Source organism: Sarcophilus harrisii, chromosome 6 (assembly GCF_902635505.1).
Source record: "Sarcophilus harrisii chromosome 6, mSarHar1.11, whole genome shotgun sequence".
Lineage (NCBI taxonomy): Eukaryota > Metazoa > Chordata > Mammalia > Dasyuromorphia > Dasyuridae > Sarcophilus > Sarcophilus harrisii.
The window spans coordinates 196,212,338-196,236,326 of record NC_045431.1 but is presented as its reverse complement, the minus strand read 5'-3'; the positions used below and the strand labels follow the sequence as shown (position 1 = coordinate 196,236,326).

The 23,989-nt window shown below is 38.0% G+C and overlaps 1 protein-coding gene across 3 annotated transcripts in view; it reads right to left on the bottom strand.

Annotated features, from left to right (window-relative positions):
- Positions 1-19,211, bottom strand: part of UEVLD (UEV and lactate/malate dehyrogenase domains) — a 62,812-nt gene extending 43,601 nt beyond the window's left edge. The window contains exons 1-3 of one of the 3 annotated variants that reach the window (XM_031943470.1): positions 19,079-19,211; positions 7,834-7,918; positions 4,272-4,337 (exon numbers count right to left, since the gene is read on the bottom strand). In XM_031943470.1, coding sequence (XP_031799330.1) covers positions 4,272-4,337; positions 7,834-7,918; positions 19,079-19,120 — 193 coding nt within the window. In that variant the 5' untranslated portion in view covers positions 19,121-19,211. Of the gene's footprint in view, positions 1-4,271; positions 4,338-7,833; positions 7,919-19,078 lie in introns of those variants that run through there. The other 2 variants (XM_031943471.1, XM_031943473.1) reach the window with 2 other exon arrangements.
- Positions 19,212-23,989: the final 4,778 nt, after the last annotated feature.

Sequence of the window (23,989 nt, the reverse complement as noted above, 5' to 3'; positions counted from 1 at the left end):
GATCATTATACACTTCAACAACAATACTGTATGAGGATGTATTCTGATGGAAGTGGATATCTTTGACAAAAAGAAGATCTAATTCAATACCAATTGATCAATGATGGACAGAATCAACTACACCCAGAGAAGGAACACTGGGAAATGAATGTGGACTATTTATATTTTTGTTTTTCTTCCCAGGTTATTTTTATCTTCTGAATCCAATTCTTCTTGTGCAACAAGAGAACTGTATGGTTCTACACACATATATTGTATTTAGGATATACTATAACATTTAACATGTATAAGACTGCCTGTCATCTAGGGGAGGGGGTAGAGGGAGGAAAGGGAAAAGTCAGAACAGAAGTGAGTGCAAGGGATAATGTTGTAAATAATTACCCATGCATATGTTCTGTCAATAAAAAGTTAAATAATAATTTAAGAAAAAGAAAAATAATAACAACAAATATTTTCATATAAATAGGTCCTTTCCCCTATACTTTTTTTTTTAAACCTTTGAGATTTAAAAGACCTAGTAGTGGAATTACTGATCAAAAATGGTATGCATAGTTTTGTCACCCTTTAGGCATAGTTCCAAATTGCTATCCAAAATGGTTGGATCAGTTCACTACTCTACAAGTGTGCTTTAGTTTTCCAATTGTTCCACATCCACTCCAACCTTTATTATTTTCCTTTTCTGTTCTATTAGCCAATCTGATAGGTGTGAGGTGATACCTCAGAATTGTTTTAATTTGCATTTCTCTAATCAATAATGATTTAGAGCATTTTTTCATATGACTTTCTATAGTTTTGATTTCTTCATATGAAAACTGCCTATTCAAATCCTGTGACTTTTTGTCATTGGAGAACAACCTATATTCCTATAATATATATTTAAGAAATGAAGTAGGGCACCTTTTCTATCCCCTTTCTCATGATAGCAGGTAAGCAGTGTGGTCCTTAAAAAAGGCTGCTCAGACACTGCAGAATCCCACTGCTGCTGAAGTACTGTGAGAAGTCATTGCTATGATCTGAGGCTGCCTGTGTGCAGAGTTATATCCACACCTGCTGCTTCATCACTTGCCTGTTGCCACAATATTTTGAAGTAGGTAAAAATGGTATAGATAATATCTTTTTAATTACACATAAAGTAGATTTAAGTAATACAGAATTGCATGAGATCATCAGACTTATGCTCTCTTCCAAAGTCCCGGGGTAAGACAAAAGCCAAGATGACTGGCGATAGCTCAGGATGATCTTGGCATTCTCAATATATAACAGTGCCAACTTCAGCCACCTTCATGACTACTGGAACAAACTATTTCATCCCCTCATTCTTCACATGCTTGGGATAGGCACCCCCCCCCCCAACTCAGTAGCAGATGAGATGCTTCAATTAGCCTCAACCCCAGAAGGTTTATTGGGGTGTGACCACTGAAACATGCTACAGCTTCTTGAAGCCATCATAGTTGAGAGTTGTATGAATCAGGTGGACACTGAAAATTGGAAAATTGCTCTGAAATAGGTTCAGCATCCTTCAAGACTAAGGGTATTAATCTTCCCTGAACATCTATAGACTCCATATATAAATGCATATAGTTGAATTAAGCTATTAATCAATACACTGTAAATAAGGAATGTTTCCCATATTAAAAAAAATCAAAAGGATAGAAATTAATATAAAATTTAAGATCCTCTACTTTAAAGCTATAGAATTTTAAACAAAATTAAATTGAATTCAACAAACATTGATTAATAAACATTTACCAAGTATAAAATATTGCACAGAATACTATAGGAAGGATAGGAACCAGATTTGTGATTTTATTGGTATAAAAACCTCTTAGCTCTATTCATATAAGTCTATAATTTCTCTATAACTTCATAAACAATTTGAAGAGGCTGTCTACATTACCACTGAGAGAGTTGACTTGCCCAGGATCACACAGCCAGCATGTATCAGAGGCTGGACATAAACCCAGCTCTTCTCAGACAGCTTTCTATCCATTAGAATTATCCATTATAATCTATCAGGGCAATAAGCCACATACTGAGATAAATACAAGTCAGGTCAGAAGAAATGGCCAACGATGTAAGAATGCTGCTCACCTTTGTTTCCCTCTAATACTATCTCCTTTCCAGGTTCTTTTCTTCTTTGTCCTGATTATCCTGCTATGGCTATGGCCACCCCTCCTCAGGATCTTTTGCCAGGTCTTTATTAAGATCATATTCACTAGCTACATACAGAGATTCAGCAGCAACAGTTTGGTCACTAGGTGAGAAATGTACATTTATCAGTGTAGGGACTCCCTCTAACAGTATAGATAAATGCCTGCTCTGCAATGTGTTTGAAAGAGCTTTCTGGGGATCTGATCAGTTAACCATCTTACAGGCTCACACAGGCAGAATATGGCAGAGGCAGGAACTGAACTCGGCCTTCCTGATGTCAAGCCTGGTTCTATCCCCTCTCTTATATGATCTCTGATGGGCTATTATCAGTAATAAAGCTGTGATCCTGTCACTTGGGGAGGGCAGGTTTACAGAGGACAAAGTGGCAGTCATGTGCCCCCTTCCCTCTGCATGTCAGCAATCTAGACAGAAATCTGCTCTTAAGGCCCTAGTTCTAGTTCTACAAATAGAACAAACTGAATTTGATAATTTCTTCAAAATTTCAACTGATCTGTAATCTCATTCATATTGGTATATATAGGTATGCCCTCTCAAGTGAGGTGAGATGACCTATCATTCCATGATATTCTTATTCGTCTTTACACTGCTTCCACAAAGAAATTCTACCCTTCAATGAAGATCTATCCTCTAGGTCTTTTCCCAAACACTAATGTGATTCTCAAGCTTGCATAATATCCTTTTCCTACAAAACAAATTTCTCTCCAATCATATATGTCCTTGATAATATTTTTTAGGGTTAAGACTGTGTCATTAGGGTTAAATTTAGGACCACTTTATAGTTGGGAATATGGTACAAACTGCTTATATCTATCACAACATATTTCAATTTCTCTTTGGGTCATATGGAACTTTGATTCTTCTCAAAGTATGTTTCATGTTGCATTTATCATTTCTTCCAACAGAGTTTAAATTTATTGGTCATGGATCTTAAAAACTTCATATTTAGGTGTGTACACTTAGCTAAATTGGAAAGATGCAGCAGCAAGTTGGTCATTGGAAAGGAATATTTACAGACAGTCTGAAAACTAATTACTAGATCCTCTACCAACTTTTTCCCCACTATTTTACCACTATTACTGCAAAAATAAATAGAGGCCACATAAGACTGAGGACCATTTATTTTTTTTTTCTTCAGTTGCCATAGCAAAAGTACTCATAACCCTAGTGGCTAATCACCTAGGCAGGGATCCTCAAACTACGGCCTGTGGGCCAGATGCAGCAGCTGAGGACGTTTATCCCCCTCATCCAGGGCTATGAAGTTTCTTTATTTAAAGGCCCACAAAACAAAGTTTTTGTTTTTACTATAGTCCAGCCCTCCAACAGTCTGAGGGACAGTGAACTGGCCCCCTATTTAAAAAGTTTGAGGACCCATTACTTAGTGAATAGTCTGACTAGTATTAGCTAGGACAATCTTTGGAAAGATTATTCCTGTTGGTCTGAAATGTAACACCTGAGTTTGCTTCTGTCTTTCCTCCCTTTAGTGAGGGTGCTCTTCACAACCACAGAGAATTAGAGGGAAAGGAAAGGATCTCTTACATGTTCACATAGCATCTGAGTAAAAAGAAGTAGATGACGGTTGTCACAAAACTGGAGAAAGTAAGCCTATTCTTCTCAGTGGGTAAAGTCCAGGCTCATAGACAAATGAAGGGAAAAAAAGAGAAGAAATCACTCCAGTTCTTTTAGGCTTCTCTGTGACCTTAGACACATTCTAATTCCTATGGATTCAACAACATTTTGAAAATGACTTGTTTAATATTAGCATCAGGGCAAGGAAAATTGACTTTACTGCAATGAAAAGGCTTCTGGTTTTAGAACATCCTAAGTTATATAGAACAGAGGATGAGAATTACATGGTTTAAAACTTAAAATCTCATAGTATCTTTTCCAGACCATGAAAAAGGCTTGAGTGTGAATCCTTGCTCCACCACTTACTAGCTCGGTCTTCACCTGACTCCTTCCTTAACAAGGTTTCTAAGAGGATCAAATTAGATAAGAGAATTATAAATGCTTTGTAAACCTGAAAGAACTATTCCTACCTAAGATAATATGAATAGCTGAATACTTAAAGAACATCCCATTTTGGGGGCTGTTACTCTTACCCTGATAGTTCACAGGAATAGTGCCAGTAAAATTCAACAGATCTTTCTGAGAACTGTCTTTGAAAACTGAAAAAAGAAAACATTAAATTAAAAGCATTTAGAAAATGCACAATAAAACAAATACAAATTATCTGATGACTATATTAATAACCCACATAAACAAAGGAACTAAAGGTTATCACTAATCTAATCAGAACTCCTCAAGTTGCAGGCGATAAATTAATCAAACGTGTGAGAATTTCATACTGTCAGCCAAAGTCTAGCATATTGTGGAGGGCGAACTAGAACAGGTTCATGTTATCACAGGCTTTCATCCTAGTGCTGATGTCAAAAGTCAGCACTTTCTAGTCTCCAAGGGCCTCATACCATAAACAATTCACTCCACAATTGTGTGGCAAATACCTGACAGTCACAGATTATTCAAACTTGATGACCCAAAACCAATCTTATTGTCTGTCAGTGATTAAGTCTTTCAAAATGCCCCTCTAATCCCTGGTAACTATGGTTTCTTTTTTGATTTTTCAGAGCTTTGGGGGTTGAAATTTATTATATGAAAAGTTTAAGTCTACTGGTTCTTCCTGCTTCACATATTTGTCTTTCATTTATGGTCAACACGCATTAAAGCTTATAATAATTCTATCTCAGAGTTCTTTTCATAAAACTGTTTTAGATGAAGTATTTTGGTTATCTTAATAACTAAACCATTTGCCTGCGGTCAGTCATGGGCCCATTTCAATGAAGTCTGCTTTGGGAAAAATAAGACAGGGCTTCAAATATTATTAAGAAGCAGGGCATAATATGTTTTACTGAATTTTTCTTTTGTAGCTACCCTACTTTTCTTACACATATATAATGTATTTTCTTATGTGGAAATAAAGTATTTGAATATTTTCCCTGTTGTTTAATTTTGCAAATATTATAAAATATAGAAACCAGTAAGACAAACACATGCAAAACGATTTTTATGTGATGTTATGAATAATTTAAACAATGAAAAGAATCCAATCCTGATCAGGAAATAATGATCCTATATAAATTGTAAGAGTTGCTTAGGAATTAATCAGAGGGAAATTTTGATAATCAGTACAAGATGAATGAGGAATATCTGGGATAAATGATGAGGAAACTGAGATGACACACATTACTGTAATGCCACTATAAGAATAAATAAAATTTGTTTATCTTGAATACATGTTTAGATAAATATATGAATGAAAATATCTGCTGCTATTTATAAATACTTTCAGGGACAAAAAGTGAATTTTAAGGAGTAAATAACAAGCAGGAAATTTTGTAGTAAACAATTTAACTAAGCAGCATGAAGTTCTGCGAGTATAAAAAAATTTTGAGATTCAAGTCAAGAAGCATTTATTAAGCATTTGCTACATGCTAGGCATTGTGCCAAGTGCTGAGGATGCAACGTAAGACAAAAAAAAAAAATCCTTGATTTAAAAGACCTTACATTTTAATGCCAGCGATAACAGGCAAACATTATGTATATTCTATCTATCTATCTATCTATACCAGGTAAATTAGAAGTGATCTCATAAGGAATACATTAACGTTAAGGAGGATCAGGAAAGACTTCTTGAGAAAAGTTGGATTATAACCAACATCTGAGAGAAGCCAGTGAAACCAGAAGGCATAAACGAGATAAAAGGACATTACAGGCATGGATAGCAGCTAGAAAAAATGTCCAGAGTTGGAAAATGGAGTGTTCTGTGTAAAGAGTAGCAAAGAGACCACTAGAACACTGGATTATAAAGTCCAAGGAAGAGAATCAAGTGTAATAAGGCTTAAAAGGAAGGCAAAGGTCTAGTTATAAAAGGTTTTAAAAATCAAATGGAGGACTTTATATTTGATCTTGGTGGTAAGATGAAGGTAGTTGTTGACATGATCAGATGCTGTGAAGGCAAAATGGACAGGACTTGATAGCAAATTAGATACGGATATGAAAGAAAAGCAAATTGAGAAAGACACTTAGATTATAAACAAGGGTGACTGAGAAGATGTCAGTGCATGGCTAATACTGTAACAAATTAAAATCTGGAGCATAATTGCTAATCTTAATGTTTTAAAATCTAATATCTTTGTGGGAAGATGAATTAAGGTTGAAATGAAGCAATAAACTTCACTCCGAAAATAGGATTTATTCCAGGAAATTCTTATGTGGAAAAAACCGCCACCCTGGCTCCACAGACTCCACCCAAGGACATACACTTTAATTAGTGCCACATGTACAAGAGCTACAAACACAAGTGAAAAATGAACATGCATTTGAAAACTAAGCAGTATTTTTGACAGCATCTTCATGCAAGACTTTGAACCAGTTATCTTTTTCGTATTCCCACAAACAAGTATTCAGATAAATTTATATAATTCCATGCAACAAATATTTATTAAATACTTGATATGTGCAAGGAACTATGCTAAGCACTGGAGATATAAAAAGGAAAAAAAAAATCTTCATTCCTAACCTAAAGGAGCTTACACTCTAATAAGAGAATAAGATAAACATGATAAAAGGTCAGGCTAATTAATTAAAGCAGCAGATTCTAATTAAAGTGCTATAACAAATATAATTAGAGAGAAAAAACTTTCAGGGAGACTAGAGAGGATTTTATGGAACAGTTGACAGCTAAGCTGAGCCTTGAAAGTTTCAGAAGGAGGCCTGGATATGGCAGAAGTGCATACATTCCAAGCAAATGGCCCTACACAAAAACTGACAAGGCAAATGCAGAAAGGCAAAAATAGTAAATGCTTCCTTTTTAGATCACAATGTAATAAAAATTACATTTAATAAAGAGTCAGGGAAAGATATTCTAACGTTGAAAATCAAGTAATCTAATTCTAAAGAATGAGTAGGTCAAACAACAAATCATAGAAACTACCAATAATTTCATCCAAGAGAATGACAATAATGAGACAACATACCCAAACCTTTAGGATGCAGCCAAGCAAATGGCACGGTACATTACTAAAATACCTTACTGTATGGTCAAGACTATAGAGAAGGAAATGAACTCAAAATGGCAGTGAGAGACTAGTTGAACAGGGAAGGATGGAGGGATGATAGTGATGAGAGCAAAGAGAACAGATTCAGAAGAGTTAGGGCCCAAAGTCTCTTAAATTTTTTCTGCTCGTGACCCCTTTTTGCCCCAGAAATTTTTACATGACTCTGGATATATAGGTATGTAAAAAAGGTATACAAATCAAACATTTATTGATAATAAATTATAATTCCATGACCCCCACAATCCACTACAAGACTATATATGGGATCACAAACTAGTTTAAGAAGCAAGGGGTTAGGCAATAAGAGAGAAAGATAGAAATTGTGATCTGAACATTTATTCACAAACTCATTCTTAAAAATTCACTAAAATGTCAGCAAACAAGCAAGACTAATAACATGAATTATGTTATCGTTTCCTTAGAAACCACAGAACACAAAAAGTTAAACTGAAAATCAGATGGTAAAAGAGAGGGAAAAATTATATTAAGTTCAAAAGTATCTAAAGCCAACATTTAGTAATGCACAAAAAAGGGTTATGGTTCTTACCATAAGTGTCCATGGAGAATCTAAAATCTGGATAGAACATATTTACTTTCATTAATTCTTCCATTGTTAGATCCCTGAATTTGTACTGAAAAGAAAGAAAAAAATACAGCTCCAAGTCAGAGAGAAATCATAACCAAGACTATTAAACTCAACTAAAATTTACTAAGCATACAGAAGCAAGACACTTGGCTAGCTGGATGTTCTATACATACAGTAAGGGTGGGTTTGGGGTTGAGGGAAAAATGAACTTAGATTTGGCCATGTTGAATCCTATGATACCTATGTACCTATGTACTGGGTAGCTTCTGAGGTAATTTTTAGAGGCAGTACCCACTCTCTCTGATATACACATTTTCTTTTTTTTTAATTCTATCTTCCTCTCCTCTTCCTTTTATTCCACTTTCTTTTTCCTCAACTGAAGTTCATTTTCCTTATTTGTTAAAATGATAATATCTCTGACTTATCTACCTTGCAAGGAGAGGATAAAGATCAAATTAGATAACAAATATGAAAGGATAAACTGTGAAATGCTATGTAGGTCTAGGAGATTATTATTACAATGTAAGAAAGACCAACTCTGATATAATAAGTAGATGTACAGAACAAAAGCTTAAATGAAATGCATAAATAACTAAAAACATAAAGTTTTTTTTCACCCAGAATAATATAAAAATTCCTTAATGAAAATTCCTAGCCACTCAAAACAGATTAATATAATAATCTACACAGAAAAACTAAATAGATGAAAATGCCTATTGTCTGGGCTTTAACAAGGGCCATCCCCAGTCTTCCTGATCTGTATCTTGCCACTGGATCCAGATGGCTCTGGAGGAGAAACTGAGGCCAGTGACTTTACACAACCCACCCTCACTTCAATCCAACTCACTTGTGTGTCATGTCATCACATCCCTGATGTAATAGTCCTCTAAGAGAAGGAAGGGCAAACAACAGAAGAGCAATACATAATGGTGTATTTATAGGCAATATGGATTGCTGGATTGCTAATGAGTTACTTCAACATCTTAACTGGAGGAAGAAAATGGGCTGAAATGATCTGAAAATTACAGTATTTTTAATAATTCCCATATACTCTTTAGCAAAAAACATTTTTCTACTCCCAGTGTTCTTTTGGCAACATTATATGGCTACAAATCATTAAACACTTTTAATCTCAAAAACCTCAAAACTGTGGGTTGACAAAAGTAGGCAATAGAGATTGATGATAGTTATAAATGGGGTATAGAATACTAGCAATTATGACTTTATATATAAAATATAAAGTGGTCTAAAAGATATCATGCAAGAAATGTATGTTTGCTCAGTTTGGCAGTACATACCAATCATGAACTAGGAGCAAAGGGTAACAGACATAGACTGAGTGTCACATGTACGTTAAAAACGTAGAAGAGTTAAAAAGTTAAAGTTAAAGAGTTAAAAAGAAGAGTTTACAAAAATGTTGGATACTATTTAAAGGATTCATGAAGGAATGTAGCCAGGAACTGAATACAGAAAGGCATGTATGGATTGAAATATGCTGCAGCAAATAACCAAAACAACAAAATCATAAATTTATGAAAGTAACTATACAAAAGCAAGATTGGACGAATTTTATATATAGCAGGGGTTGGGGAATAAGCTGTATATAAGGCCTAAGTATATATATGTATATACTTATACATACATATACATATATGTATATACATATATATGTATAAGGGAATAAGGTATGTGGATGTATGTGCACATATATATTGTCCAATTATGGAAGATTTTTTTTCTTTTTTCTTTTTTTATAATAACTTTTTATTGACAGAACCCACGCCAGGGTAGTTTTTTACAACATTATCCCTTGCACTCACTTCTGTTCCGATTTTTCCCCTCTCTCCCTCCATCCCCTCTCCTAGATGGCAAGCAGTCCTATCTATGTTGAATATGTCCTAGATACAATATATGTGTGCAGAACCAAACAGTTCTCTTGTTGCACAGGAAGAACTGGATTCAGAAGGTAAAAATAACCTGGGAAGAAAAACAAAAATGCAAACAGTACATTCATTTCCCAGTGTTCTTTCTTTGGGTGTAGCTGCTTCTGTCCATCATTGATCAATTGAAATTGAATTAGGTCTCTTTGTCAAAGAAATCCACTTCCATCAGAATACATCTTTATACACTATCATTGTTGAAGTATATAATGATCTCCTGGTTCTGCTCATTTCACTTAGCATCAGTTCATGTAAGTCTCTCCAAGCCTCTCTGTATTCATCCTGCTGGTCATTTCTTATAGAACAATAATATTCCATAACATTCATATACCACAATTTACCCAACCATTCTCCAATTGATGGGCATCCATTCATTTTCCAGTTTCTGGCCACTACAAAAAGGGCTGCCACAAACATTTTGGCACATACAAGTCCCTTTCCCTTCTTTAGTATCTCCTTGGGGTATAAGCAATGGAAGATTTCTTATAGGAGATGAGATTTAGCTTTCAAAATTAAAAACATTATCAAGTGCACAGAGTGGGCAGTGTTTTATATTTCTGCCTCAGCCAAGAGACTGGCCATCTATACTTCAGGTACCAGATGATTTCCTTTCTAGAAGAGAAGGTAAAAAGACTCTACTAATACTTGTTGCCCAAGGTATCCAGGAAAGTGTCCCCCACCCCCACTCCCCAAAATAGAAGGGCTACACTGTGAAAATAATCAAATGGATCTGAAACAGGGGCAAATAGACATATAGGAGCAAATAAACATAGGGACGGTAGGACTTGAGTCAGGAAGCTGGAGGATAAAAGAATTTGATGAAGAAGGGAAGAAGCACCCAGGAAACCCTTGGAGCTAAGCACTAAGTATGAAGGGGGAGAGCTGAACCTAGGAGGAGAAAGGAGTTGCTTATCTGACTCAAAGTGAAGATAAATAGCAATCATTTCTGTTTAAGCCAGAATTGATTGATTTTAATTTTTTTGACTAGGTAAAAGAAGCCATTCTTGTGAATACATCCAGCCATTCTGGAGAGCAATTTGGAATTATGCTCAAAAAGCTATCAAACTGTGCATATCTTTTGACCTGTTATGCCACAGTCTCTTTTGAACTGTTCTACCTGTTTCCCTGTATGAGTTTCCCTTATCTCAGTCTCCCTAACTATTCCCCTTAGTTGTAACCCCCCCCTCTGGCCCATTAAGACTGAGGACCATTTACTCTAAGATTATACATTGTTAGCAAGATAAACAAGAGAGTAGACCTCTTGATTCTTTTCTGTCCTCAAGAATTTACACTATCCCTCTAAAATATTCCAAGATACTTCACTGATATCTTTATTCCTGTGTATTCAGACATCCTGTCTCTGGGTTTTTAGGATTTATGGTCTCCCCCCATCCTGACAGAAGTTTTCCCGTGCTTCTTACCCCTTCCTTTGTTTAGAGAAAAGGTATTTAAGAAGTTGGGTTTCTCCTATTCATTGCTGGAGGTTGGATGCTGTATGCTGAACACTGGATTCTTTGAGATGACAGTTTCCTCCAGCCCTGGGACCAACATGGATTCCTTGGTCCCAGTATATCTTTATCTCTGTCTGACTGGATAATTTGAGACGAGAGTCCTGTCCAGTCAATTATACTCTCCAATTAATAAAATATTAAAAACTCTCTCATCTCTCTCCTGCCTCAGTTTCTCTGGCATTACAGACCCAGCAGTGTTACTACTGGGCTTATATCCCAAAGAGATCTTAAAAAAGGGAAAGGGACCTGTATGTGCAAGAATATTCGTGGCAGCCCTCCTTGTAGTGGCCAGAAACTGGAAATTGAGTGGATGCCCATCAATTGGAGAATGGCTGAATAAATTGTGGCATATGAATATTACGGAATATTATTGTTCTGTAAGAAATGACCAAAAAAAGAAATGACCAGCAGGATGATTCCAGAGAGGCTTGGAGAGACTTACATGAACTGATGCTGAATGAAATGAGCAGGACCAGGAGATCATTATTTACTTCAACAACAATACTAGATGATGATCAATTCTGATGGACGTGGCCATCTTCAGCAGTGAGATGAACCAAATCAGTTCCAATAGAGTAGTAATGAATTAAACCAGCTACACCCAGGGAAAGAACTCTGGGAGATGACCATGAACCATTACATAGAATTCCCAATCCCTCTATTTTTGTCCACCTGCATTTTTTATTTCCTTCACAGGCTAATTGTACACTATTGCAAAGTCCGACTCTTTTTATACAGCAAAATAACTGTTTGGATTTGTATACAACTTATTGTATTTAACTTATACTTTAACATATTTAACATGTATTGGTCAACCTGCCATCTGGGGGAAGGGGTGGGGGGAAGGAGGGAAGAAGTTGGAACAAAAGAATTTCCAACTGCCAATGCTGAAAAATTACCTATGCATATATCTTGTAAATAAAAAGCTATTAAAAAAAGGCCATTCTTTTCCTCCAATGCTATCTAGCTTAAATCACTGAATGGGTGTTGCCTCAGTCAAAATGAGACCAGTTGATGACCTTAGCTTCTTAAAAAGGCCAAGGTCTCCCATCCAGGGCCATCTCTCATCTTCCTGATCTCTATCTGGCCACTGGACCCAGATGGCTCTGTAGGGAAAAGTGCAGATGACCCTCCACAGCCCTATCTCACTTGAATCCAATTCACTCAAAAATCATCTCCCTGCAATTAGGATCCTTTTCAAGAAAAAAATACAAACAACATCAATAGGAGAGAGGGTCAGAATTACAGTACACAATCCGGAAGCCAAACTACACACCCTGAGGCAAGCAGGGAGGAGCTCAGACAGGATTATCTTGACCTTAAATGGACCTTTAGTTCCCAGTGGGACAAGAAGACCCCATCAGAAAAAGCCAAGTTACAAAGTCAATCCTCTGGTTACAGTTCGCTTAAAAGACCTACTAGTATTGTAGTTCTCCTCCCCCAATGCCTATTAGGATCCTAAATTATTTTTAGAGTTAGCTGACCACTCAATGGTAACCACAAAACTCCTTCTTTAGGGGTTTAGGAACTTGCCTGCCTTAATGGCATTTTCTCCCAGTTAACTGCAAGTTCCATTAGAGAATTTAGCTCTACCCTTTTCCATTGTTAATTGCCAATACCCCATATGGATGTAGCTCTCCATTAGAAGTGTAATAAAATCTCTGCCTTTTGATTTAGAAAAGGTCTAAGCATACAAATTCTTTTGAGGCAATTAGAGACACCAGCAGGTAACCCTAACATTCTTTTGGGGTCCAATACTCCCTCACTCCAACAGAGGGATTATACAGTGGGCAGCAGAAGAGCAAGAGATAAGACTCTTGCTTAAGAGTACTAAAAAGGGGCAACAGAAGAGTATACAATCTTCCTGAGTCATACATTTCAGACATGACAGAGCATCTCCCCAAACTCGTCAAACCAGATAACAATGACCCAGACCAAGTTAAACAGCCAGGGCAATTTTGAAAGAGTCTTGCCCAAGACTGCCTGCTGTTTGCTCTTCACTCTCCAAGAGGATGATGCCATCGGGTCATGTGGCCGATGCAGCATCAATTATTGTTATTCAGGCCCCAGATGATGGTTGGTGTCAAATGTTGGGGTCCGGTCATGTAAAGAATTCACAACAATTCACATTCTCTTTGGCAAAAGACAGGTTTATTTAGAAGACGTTACAGACAAAAAAATGCAGATAATAGACACCAGGAATGGTAAATATAGTTAGCAAGAAGGGAATTTTAATAATGAATGATGGGAAAGGCAAGTTCCTTAGTGCAACTCACAATTACCCAACTCACAATTATACCCCATGAGATTGGGGCACACCTTTAGCAGGCAGGCCAAATCCTAAAAGGGACTCAGCACCCTAAATGAGTTAGTTAGCTGTAAGGAGTAGAGTTGCAAAAAGAGGCACCATAAGGAAGAGTGGGGTTAGGAGAGACATCACCTGGCATAGGGGAGTGGTAAGGGAAAAGACACCATGAGACAGTGTCAAGGAGGTCTGACCCAAGGAGGTTCAGCAGAGATGGCGAGGGCCATAAGTTGATTTATGAAGAAAATTTACACAGATCAAAAATAGGAGCAACAGAAAAAAGGCAGATTTAAAAAGCCAAAAACGAGTTAAGAAGATAGATTTCTGGACCAGGATTATATAGAATTGATAGGATCTGGCCAAAGAAGTAGAATCTGCCTTTAAAAAGCCATGGATCCCAATCACCAATTTCTCAGCTCCTATCTTCAGGTCTGGCCTCCTTGTCTCTGGGTCTTTCCCGTCTCCAGGTCTTTCTCCTCCCTCCCCACCAGAGTTCCATCAGAGCATCTAATCCTTCTTCAGCCTAGTTCCTAACCAGATTCACCTGGGTCACTCTTCCAAAAACTGCTCCCAGCTGTGAGGCAGGCCTCCTGGAATACATAACCACTTGCTATGAAATGAAATCCAGACTGAAGATTAATCAGCTACCTTTTTCGAGGGACCTAATTCCAACCACTGATACTCTGTTTGGACTCTTTCCTCAACGGTTGACATACTTTCTGCTCTTTATATCCTTCACAAACTAGTGATTCTGAGCCCGTAGCTGCCATGTACAAATTTATTTCTCACTCCACCTCCCCATTCCTAGTCTCCTAGATTCTACCTCCCCACAAATGTTTATTCTAGATATGCCCATTCCTTCCCCCTGTCTCCTAGAATACTTAGCTTGCTATAATTAGTTTGCTTCCATTCTCTTCACTCTTCCCATCTTCTACAACCACTGAGACACAGCTCCATCTCCAATATTGCATTTTCAATCATTACAAGGCCAGAGAGTCATAATACTTATTTTCCACTGATGCTACCAGACTCTTCCTCTACAGCTATCACTCGGCAGCTTCTCCTTTGAGGTTCAAGCTATCCAAATTTAACACCCAATCCAGATTCTGGTGGTTCATTTACCCACACCCATGATATTCCTCTCTATTCTTCAATGAATTCAGAATCTAACTTGGTGTTTCCACCACAACTCCTCCTCATGCTGTGGGACTTCAAGATACATATTGAGGTTCCCTCAAATGTAAATCCCAAATCCATCTACCACTCAATTCTTTTTCAGGCCATTGCTTATACACCTGCTACCTTCCTATCCCTTCCCTATTTCAAAACTTTGGTGAACCAATTCCACTCTACACTGTTTTTTCACACTCAAATTCCTTGCCACTCCATCCTATCACCATTATATATATACATATTCCTTGCCACTCCATCCTATAACCAATTATATATATGATTACATATTTCACATTGGCCCTGTGCCAACCAGAAGGGGTTCTCACAACTCTCTGCCCTGCACCAAATTTCATAAGCCTTTCCCCTTCCAAGGCAAATATTTCTACATGCTCTCTTGGTCTCATCAGTTAATTTCCTTATATATTATCCACACTCTATTTAATCTTTATCTACTCCCAAAAGCTGGGATCTTTGGGTTTGTCAAAGACTAGGTTGCTATATTTGTTGACTGTTTTATCCCTTGAACCTAATCTATTCCACTGATCAATTAATCTATTCCTTAGCCAATACCAAATAGTTTTGGTAACTGCTGCTCTATAATATAATTTTAGATCTGGTACAGCTAAGCCACCATCATTTGATTTTTTTTTCATTAATTCCCTTGAAATTCTTGACCTTTTGTTTTTCCATATGAACTTTGTTGTTATTTTTTCTAGGTCATTAAAATAGTTTTTTGGGACTTTGATTGGTATAGCGCTAAATAAATAGATTAGTTTAGGTAATATTGTCATCTTTATTATATTTGCTCGCCCTATCCAAGAGCATTTAATATTTTTCCAATTGGTTAGATCAGACTTAATTTGTGTGAAAAGTGGTCTGTAATTTTGCTCATAAAGTTTCTGATTTTCCCTTGGCAGATAGATTCCTAAATATTTTATATTATCAGTAGTTACTTTAAATGGAATTTCTCTTTGTAACTCTGACTGTTGGATTTTGTTAGTGATATATAAGAATGCTGATGACTTATGTGGGTTTATTTTATAACCAGCAACTTTGCTAAAGTTGTGGATTATTTCTAATAACTTTTTAGCAGAATCTCTGGGGTTCTCTAAGTATACCATCATGTCATCGGCAAAGAGTGATAATTTGGCTTCCTCATTGCCGATTCTTATTCCTTTAATCTCTTTCTCAGCTCTTATTGCTATAGCTAGCGTTTCTAATACAATATTAAATAGTAACGGTGATAGTGGGCAACCTTGTTTCACTCCAGATCTTATTGGGAATGGTTGCAGTTTGTCTCCATTACATATGATGCTTACTGATGGTTTTAAATAGATGCTGCTGATTATTTTAAGGAAAAGTCCATTTATTCCTATACTCTCAAGTGTTTTTAATAGGAATGGATGTTGGATTTTATCAAATGCTTTTTCTGCATCTATTGAGATGATCATATGGTTTTTGTTAATTTGGTTATTGACATGGCCAATTATATTGATAGTTTTCCTAATATTGAACCAGCCCTGCATTCCTGGTATAAATCCTACTTGATCATAGTGTATTATCTTGGAGATGATTTTCTGTAGTCTTTTTGCTAATATCTTATTTAAGATTTTAGCATCAATATTCATTAGGGAGATTGGTCTATAATTTTCTTTCTCTGTTTTCAGCCTACCTGGTTTAGGTATCAGTACCATGTCTGTGTCATAGAAGGAATTTGGTAGGACTCCTTCATTCCCTATTTTATCAAATAATTTATATAGCATTGGGGCCAATTGTTCTTTAAATGTTTGGTAAAATTCACATGTAAATCCATCTGGTCCTGGGGATTTTTTCTTAGGGAGTTGTTTAATTGCCTGTTCTATTTCTTTTTCTGAAATGGGACTATTCAAGCAATTTACTTCTTCCTCTGTTAGTCTGGGAAGTCTGTATTTTTGGAGGTAGTCATCCATTTCACTTAGGTTATCAAATTTATTGGCATAAAGTTGAGCAAAATAACTCCTTATTATTTCTCTAATTTCCTCTTCATTGGTGGAAAGTTCTCCCTTTTCATTTTTAAGACTCCTAATTTCATTTTCCTCCCTCCTTTTTCTAATCAGATTTACCAAAGGTTTATCAATTTCATTGGTTTTTTCATAAAACCAACTCTTAGTTTTATTTATTAGTTCAATAGTTTTTTTAGTTTCAATATTATTAATTTCTCCTCTTAATTTTAGAATTTCAAGTTTAGTAATTGATTGGGGGTTTTTAATTTGGTCTTTTTCTAGCTTTTAAAGTTGCAAGCCCAATTCATTGACCTTCTCTTTCTCTATTTTGTTCAAGTAAGCCTCTAAGGATATAAAGTTTCCCCTTATTACTGCTTTGGCTGCATCCCACAAATTTTGGTATGATGTCTCACCGTTGTCATTATCTTCAGTGAAGTTATTAATTGTGCCTATAATTTGCTGTTTCACCCAATCATTCTTTAAGATGAGATTATTTAGTTTCCAATTACTTTTTGATTTATTTACACCTAACTTTTTGTTGAATGTAGTTTTTAATGCATTGTGATCTGAAAAGAAAGCATTTTACTATTTCTGCCTTCCTGCATTTAATTTTGAGGTCTTTATGTCCTAATATATGATCAATTTTTGTGTAGGTTCCATGAGCTGCTGAGAAGAAAGTATACTCCTTTCTATCACCATTCAGTTTTCTCCAGAGATCTATCATACCTAGTCTTTCTAATATTCTATTTACCTCTTTAATTTCTTTCTTATTTGTTCTGTGATTTGATTTATCTAAATCTGAGAGTGCAAGATTGAGGTCTCCCGCTATTATAGTTTTGAAAACTGATCTTTTTGAACCATGTTGGGATTTTACCCTGATATTTATTTCAATACTCTATAACCTGTGGAGAATATTTTGGTTCCCAATTTTTTCCTCTCATTTGTTAACTATTCCTTCTGGATTATCCCTCTTTGATGAGTTCCTTCTTGGGCCTTCATTCCCCTTCAGGCCAATTCTTGACTTCTGAATTTTAAAAACATGCTCCTTCCCTAGATAACAATCTTCACCCATCCTGTTTTGTCTTGTTTTGTTAGCTCCCTTTAGTGTGTTATTTTCCCCTTTAGATTGTTAGCTTCCTAGAGAATAAGAACTGGCTTTCTTACTGCTGACATCTCTATCCAGAGATTTCAACCCAGTGCCCATTACATACTAAGAACGAATTAATTCTTGTTTCTTCCCTTCCTTCCTGATTCCTCCTTTTTCCAATTTCAGTTGAGGACTTTATCTTCTTGGTCAGTCACACTCACAATACTGGAGTCCTTCTCCATTGGTTCTTCACCATCACCTTCACTTTTACCTTCCTAACATCTCTTTTCTGACACTGACACCGCACTGGTGCATCCTTAATTCTCTAGTAATTGGTCACAGTTCTCATCCCCAATAAACTCCAATGGAATCCCTCTTTGACGTTTCAAACCTTCAATAACCCAGACCCTTCCAAAATGTTCTCCCTTCCTCAACCAAGCCATTCCATCCGGGCATTTCCCCGAGCTCTCCTGCGTCTGGGCGACGCCGTGAGTGACTTCCGAGTCTCAGCTAATATCCTCCCTCCCTCGCCCCCCCCCCTCCCCCGTGTGCACAAGTCCTTCCCCAGCCCCCACTGTAGAGAGCCAGAACTTTGGAGAAGTATGCTTGAAACAAGAAACTCGCCAACCTCTTCAAATACTTCTCCAAAGTTCTATCTCGCTACACCCCTCAAGGCAACGCCTTCCCTAGGCTGATTATCTCCAATTTATTCTGTACATGGGTGTTTGTGAGCTCCCTGAGAGTCAGGGGATGTCTGGGGGCGTGGCCTGAGGGGGCGTGGCCTGAGGGGCGTGGCTTTCCTAATCAGAGCGCTCCAATCTCCTGCCTTCCTTCACTATTTCCTGCTAATTGCTCAGTTCACTCAGTGCGTGCTGAGTGGCACTTAGCAGTACTTAAGTGCTTGGTGACCGCCCGGCACACAGTGTACGCGGCTGATTCCCTGACTTCGTTCCAAGGCTAAGTCCCACAGGCGTGGGAGTCAGCGGGAAGTGACAGCGATGTTGGAAGGCGTTCGTTAAGCATTAAAAACTGCACGTAAAAAGGGCCTCCGTTCCCCCTCCCCACGCCCCTCCGGGATCCCCAGCCACAGCCCACGCGCCCTCCAAGATCTCCGCCCCCGGCCTCAGCCCCGGGCCCCATCTCCGCCCCGGCCGTCGTTCCGGGCCCTCCGACCGCGCCCGCCTCCGGGGCCTGCCTCGGCTCCGCACCTTGCTCAGCTGCCGCCGCACTCTCTCGCTGTCAAACTCCATCTCGGGAAGATTTCTGTCTCCTCGTCTCCGTCACCTCCTCAGCGTCTTCCGGGTCCGCCTCCCGACGGCGGCCGACGAGAGTCCGACCCAGCAGATGCGCGGCCCCGCCCCCAAAGGGAAGCACGTGATCCGAACTGGGATTTGCCGCTCCTGCCTTAGAGCATCCTCCGGGTCTCCTACTCCGGCCGGGCTCCCCAGCCGACGCCCGTGACCTCGAGGAGCCAGCCCTTCCCCGCTTTGTCCCCCGGCTCCCACCCGGTGGGCTTTCCTAGTTGGGTGCCCTTTCTGAACCTCAGGGAACTCTCTGAAGATTCTCTACGTTCCCGGGATTCTGCATCCCGTCTGGCTTTAGTGGCACTGATTTATAGCCGATCTCTGCACCCGGAAGGCTCGGGAGGAGAAAGTGAGGCGGGTGACCTTGCCCGGCCCTCCCCCACTCCAGTCCAGTGCACTTCAGTCATGACATCACCTTTCTGGAGTCACGTCCGAGCAAAGCACAAAAAACAAGTCTTTTTTTTTTTTTTTTTTTTTTTTAAATAGTAACTTTTTATTGACAGAACCCATGCCTGGGTAATTTTTTACACCATTATCCCTTGCGCTCACTTTTGTTCCGATTTTTCCCCTCCCTCCCTCCACCCCCTCCCCTAGATGGCAAGCAGTCCTATACATGTTAAATATGTCGCAGTATATCCTAGATACAATGTATGTGTGCAGAACCGAACAGTTTTCTTGTTGCACAGGGAGAATTGGATTCAGAAGGTAGAAATAACCCCGGAAGAAAAACAAAAATGCAAACAGTTTACATTCATTTCTCAGTGTTTTTTCTTTGGGTGTAGCTGCTTCTGTCCATCATTGATCAACTGAAACTGAATTAGGTCTCTTTGTCGAAGAAATCCACTTCCATCAGAGTACATCTTCATACAGCATCGTTGTTGACGTATATAATGATCTCTTGGTTCTGCTCATTTCACTCAGCATCAGTTCATGTCAGTCTCTCCAAGCCTCTCTGTATTCATCCTGCTGGTCATTTCTCACAGAATAATAATATTCCATAACATTCATATACCACAATTTACCCAACCATTCTCCAATTGATGGGCATCCATTCATTTTCCAGAAAAAACAACCCTCTTGAAATTCACCGGCCCCCTCCCAGTTTTTCCTTTTTTGTAATGTATTTTTTTAAATGTCATTCCTGACACTTTGATGCCATTTGGAATTTTTTTAGCAAAGATATTTCCTTCCTCCAGTTCTTTTTCTGGATGAGGAGACGGGGGCAAGCGGGGGTTAAGTGACTTGCCCACGATCAGCTAGGTAAATAAGTGTCTGATGCTGGATTTGAATTTCTAACTGCCGGATGGGTGCGGTATCCATGGGCTACCTCGCTGCTCAGTTGACATTTCTACCAGAATGTGAGTTACACGTGTATCTCCTCTTTAGGGGGAGTATGTTTGATCAAGGTGAGCCTAAGTGGTACTACCGTTGGACCCTACTGAAGATACTGTCCTGTTGGAGAATGGACCAGGAGAATATGTATACAGGTGTCCAGCATTTCCTAAGTTGCTGGGGGTTTTTTTAATTGACAATGAGAATGTCTCAAACCATTATTCTCATATATAATTCTCAGATATAGTTTGTTTAGAAAGGAAAACCTGAAGGGAAATCTCAGGATGAAAGTCCATGAATCCAAACAGGAGTTAACTAACATTAGGGGCTAACTCATTGTTTTTGTCTTTTACTCCCTGGCTTGAAGATTTAATCATTATCCCAGTGCCTTTGATGTAATCGGTTTGATGTAATCAGATGGTAACAGCCATCACTTCCTCACTTTACTTCCCAGTTCCCAGTCCCACAAGCAGCTTTGATGCAACAAATACCTTCTACACCCCTACTCCTTTTAATTTAATTAAACTTCTGTTTGTGTTCTGGATTTTTCCTGTCCCTATTCTCCTTTTAGGATTAAAACCATAATAAAATCAATATAATCACTTCTCAAAAAAAAAAAGTGCCGATGTCAATCTACCTCCCTCTAGCTTTACTCATCATCCCAGCAATTTTTCAAACCAAAATAGCATTCCCTGGTCACCACCTCTTTCATAGATCAATAATACATAAAATGTCTATCAGAATTATAATGCCCTCTTTGAGAGTAGAAATTGATTTTGTACTGTATCCATATGTATTGAACGTGGGTTAATAAAATTTTCATTTATCCACAAATTCACAGTAAATGATATAATGTTCAGTTGCCAATTGGAGATACAGGACTAGAAGTCAAGGTGGTGGGAACAATTTGGAAAGTCATCTTAATAGAAAAGTTAATAGGAAAACCTGATGACTAAGGACAAATTCCCACTGGGATTATGAAAAGAAAAGAGGTTATCAAAAGACATTTTAGGGAGTATGTATTAGGGGAATAGGAAGAGGAAGAAAGCAAAGGAACCCCAAAAGGGGAAGAGAAAAATAAAAATCAAGAAGTTACAGTGTCATAGAAGCCAGTAGGATATAAATTCCTTGAGGGTGAGAACTTTTTATTTCTTTGCATTATCAGAATTTTGCATTGTACTTTACACAATGTAGAAGCTTTAATTGAATTACTGATTATTGAATGAAGGAATATCAATGAGTCAGAAAATTTTGAGAAAGGGATTGACAAGTGAGAGATGCTAGAGAAGTGAAGAATGATGAGAACTAGGAATTGGACCTGGAAGTCTTTGTTGACTTTTGAGAGAATCACTAGTGTCATAATATTTTGGAGATTCTTTTCTTTCCCAGAGCATGTAGGCTGTGTCCTGAGCTTTGAATAGCAATAATCCTTTGCCCTCAAGATGATATCACCCTTTGGCAAAGCGGCCCTTGCACATGTAAGATTCGGGAGACATACTTGGACATCACTAAGTGTTCAGAGGGATTTAGTTCTATTTCCCGGATCCATTCATCACATATTCACAATCCCTGTTCCTTGTCCCTGAGAGGTACTGCACCTCTATTCCCATCACAGAACTCTTAATTCTGTGTCCTGCAGGATGAGAACAACCCTCAAATCTTGAGACAATATTATTCCCACGGACCCCATGAGAACAGTAATTTAAGACCTAAAAATGTTTATATCATAATCCAGACCTGCCTTTGTTCTGGTGTGTTAAGCCCTCCTTCTTGAGCGGGGAGGGGAAGAAGGGGAGAACTTCCATTTGCAAACCCCATTTTCCTTCCCCTGAAATTAAACTTCTGACTTTCCAGTCACTGGTCTGCTCTGTCTTGACTACAGCTATCCTTAGGTCAAAGGCTTATTCCAATCTAGTTGATATTGGTAGGAAGAAAATCACAGGGAATAAGAAGTATGTAAAGTCGGGGGTTCCTAAATCTTTCCTTTGAAAAAAATTTGTGCATTAAAAAAATTATTTGGTTCTGAGACAAAGCAAAAATAATTCCAGGCTAACTTTCTGCCCCTGCCCTGCCCCCAGATGAGAAGGTTTAAATGTGTTTGTTAAAGGAAAGCCCAGTAGAAAACAGATTAAAGATTCCTTAGAGGGGATCTGGAGATAGTTTGGGGGAGAAGCTGGTCCAAAATGAAATGGCATAGGCAAAAAAATTTAGCTTAAAGATCTTTAGTTAGAAGAAACCTTAGAAGCTAGCTAAATGGTACAGTGGATGGAGTGATGGACCAGATTCAAATCTATGACCCTGGACACCTCACTTAACTAACCTCTATCTGCCACTCCCCTCAATTGAAAATGGGGCTAATAATAGCACTTCCTAGGATTGTCATGAAGATCAAATCAAATGATATTTGTAAAGTATTTAGTACAGTTCCTGCCACATAATAGGGTTACAAGAGAAATCTGAGCTAAAGATACACTGAGAAAACAAAGTTCTGAGCATGGTCAGTTTATTAGCAAGGCTAGCAATTGCAAATAAATGGGGATCCAAAGTCCCTCAGCTGCCAAGGACACCATTGAGGACATCTTCATAGTTATTAATGAGGAACACATCTTGTTTACATAATCTTGGGCAAAACAGATGTTGCTTCTTTCTGAATGACTGTTTGATCAGAACAGGAAAATTGAGGTTTGAAGAGAGAAGTTTAACAGAGAAGTTGAAGTTGGAACTTTTGAGGACAGGAAAGCTGTATTTGGAACAATGAATTCTATGGCTGGAACATTCTGGTTTGCCCTATTTTCAACCTTGTGATGAACACATTTAGGGAATAGGGAATGGTTTGTGCCTCTTAGTTTGCCGGAAATAAGAAACAGCACAAAATGGAGAGCAATAAGTGATTTGGTGCATAAGATGGGATCCAATTAGAATTTCAATTTCTTGGAAAGTGCTGGGGGCAGCTAGGTGGCACACTGGATAGAGCTCTAAAGTCAGGACCATCTGAGTTCTAATCTGGTCTCAGACATTTAACATTTTCCTGACTGTGTGAGCCTGGGCAAGTCACTTACCCAAATTGCCTCAGCAAAAAAAAAAAAAAGTGCTGTAAGATCTCCTTCCCTACTTAGTAGGGATCTGTTCAAGCAGTAGAGACGATTAAAAGGAACTCCAGCTCTGAGTTTATTTTTATTTTGTTTTGTTTTAAATAGCCTCATTTTCAAAATATATGTAAAGATTGTTTTCAACAATCATCCTTGCAAAATCTTATGTTTCAAATTTTTATTTCTCCTTTCTTCCCATCCCCGTCCCCTAGACAGACTAAATATAGGTTAAACATGTTCAATTTTTCTAAACACATTTCCACATTTATCATGTAGCACACACACAAAAAAATCAGATCAAAAAGAAAAAAAATGAGAAAAAAAAGCAAGCAAACAATAAAATAAATGAAAATACTATGTATATCGGTTCCCACAGTTCTCTCTCTAGGTGCAG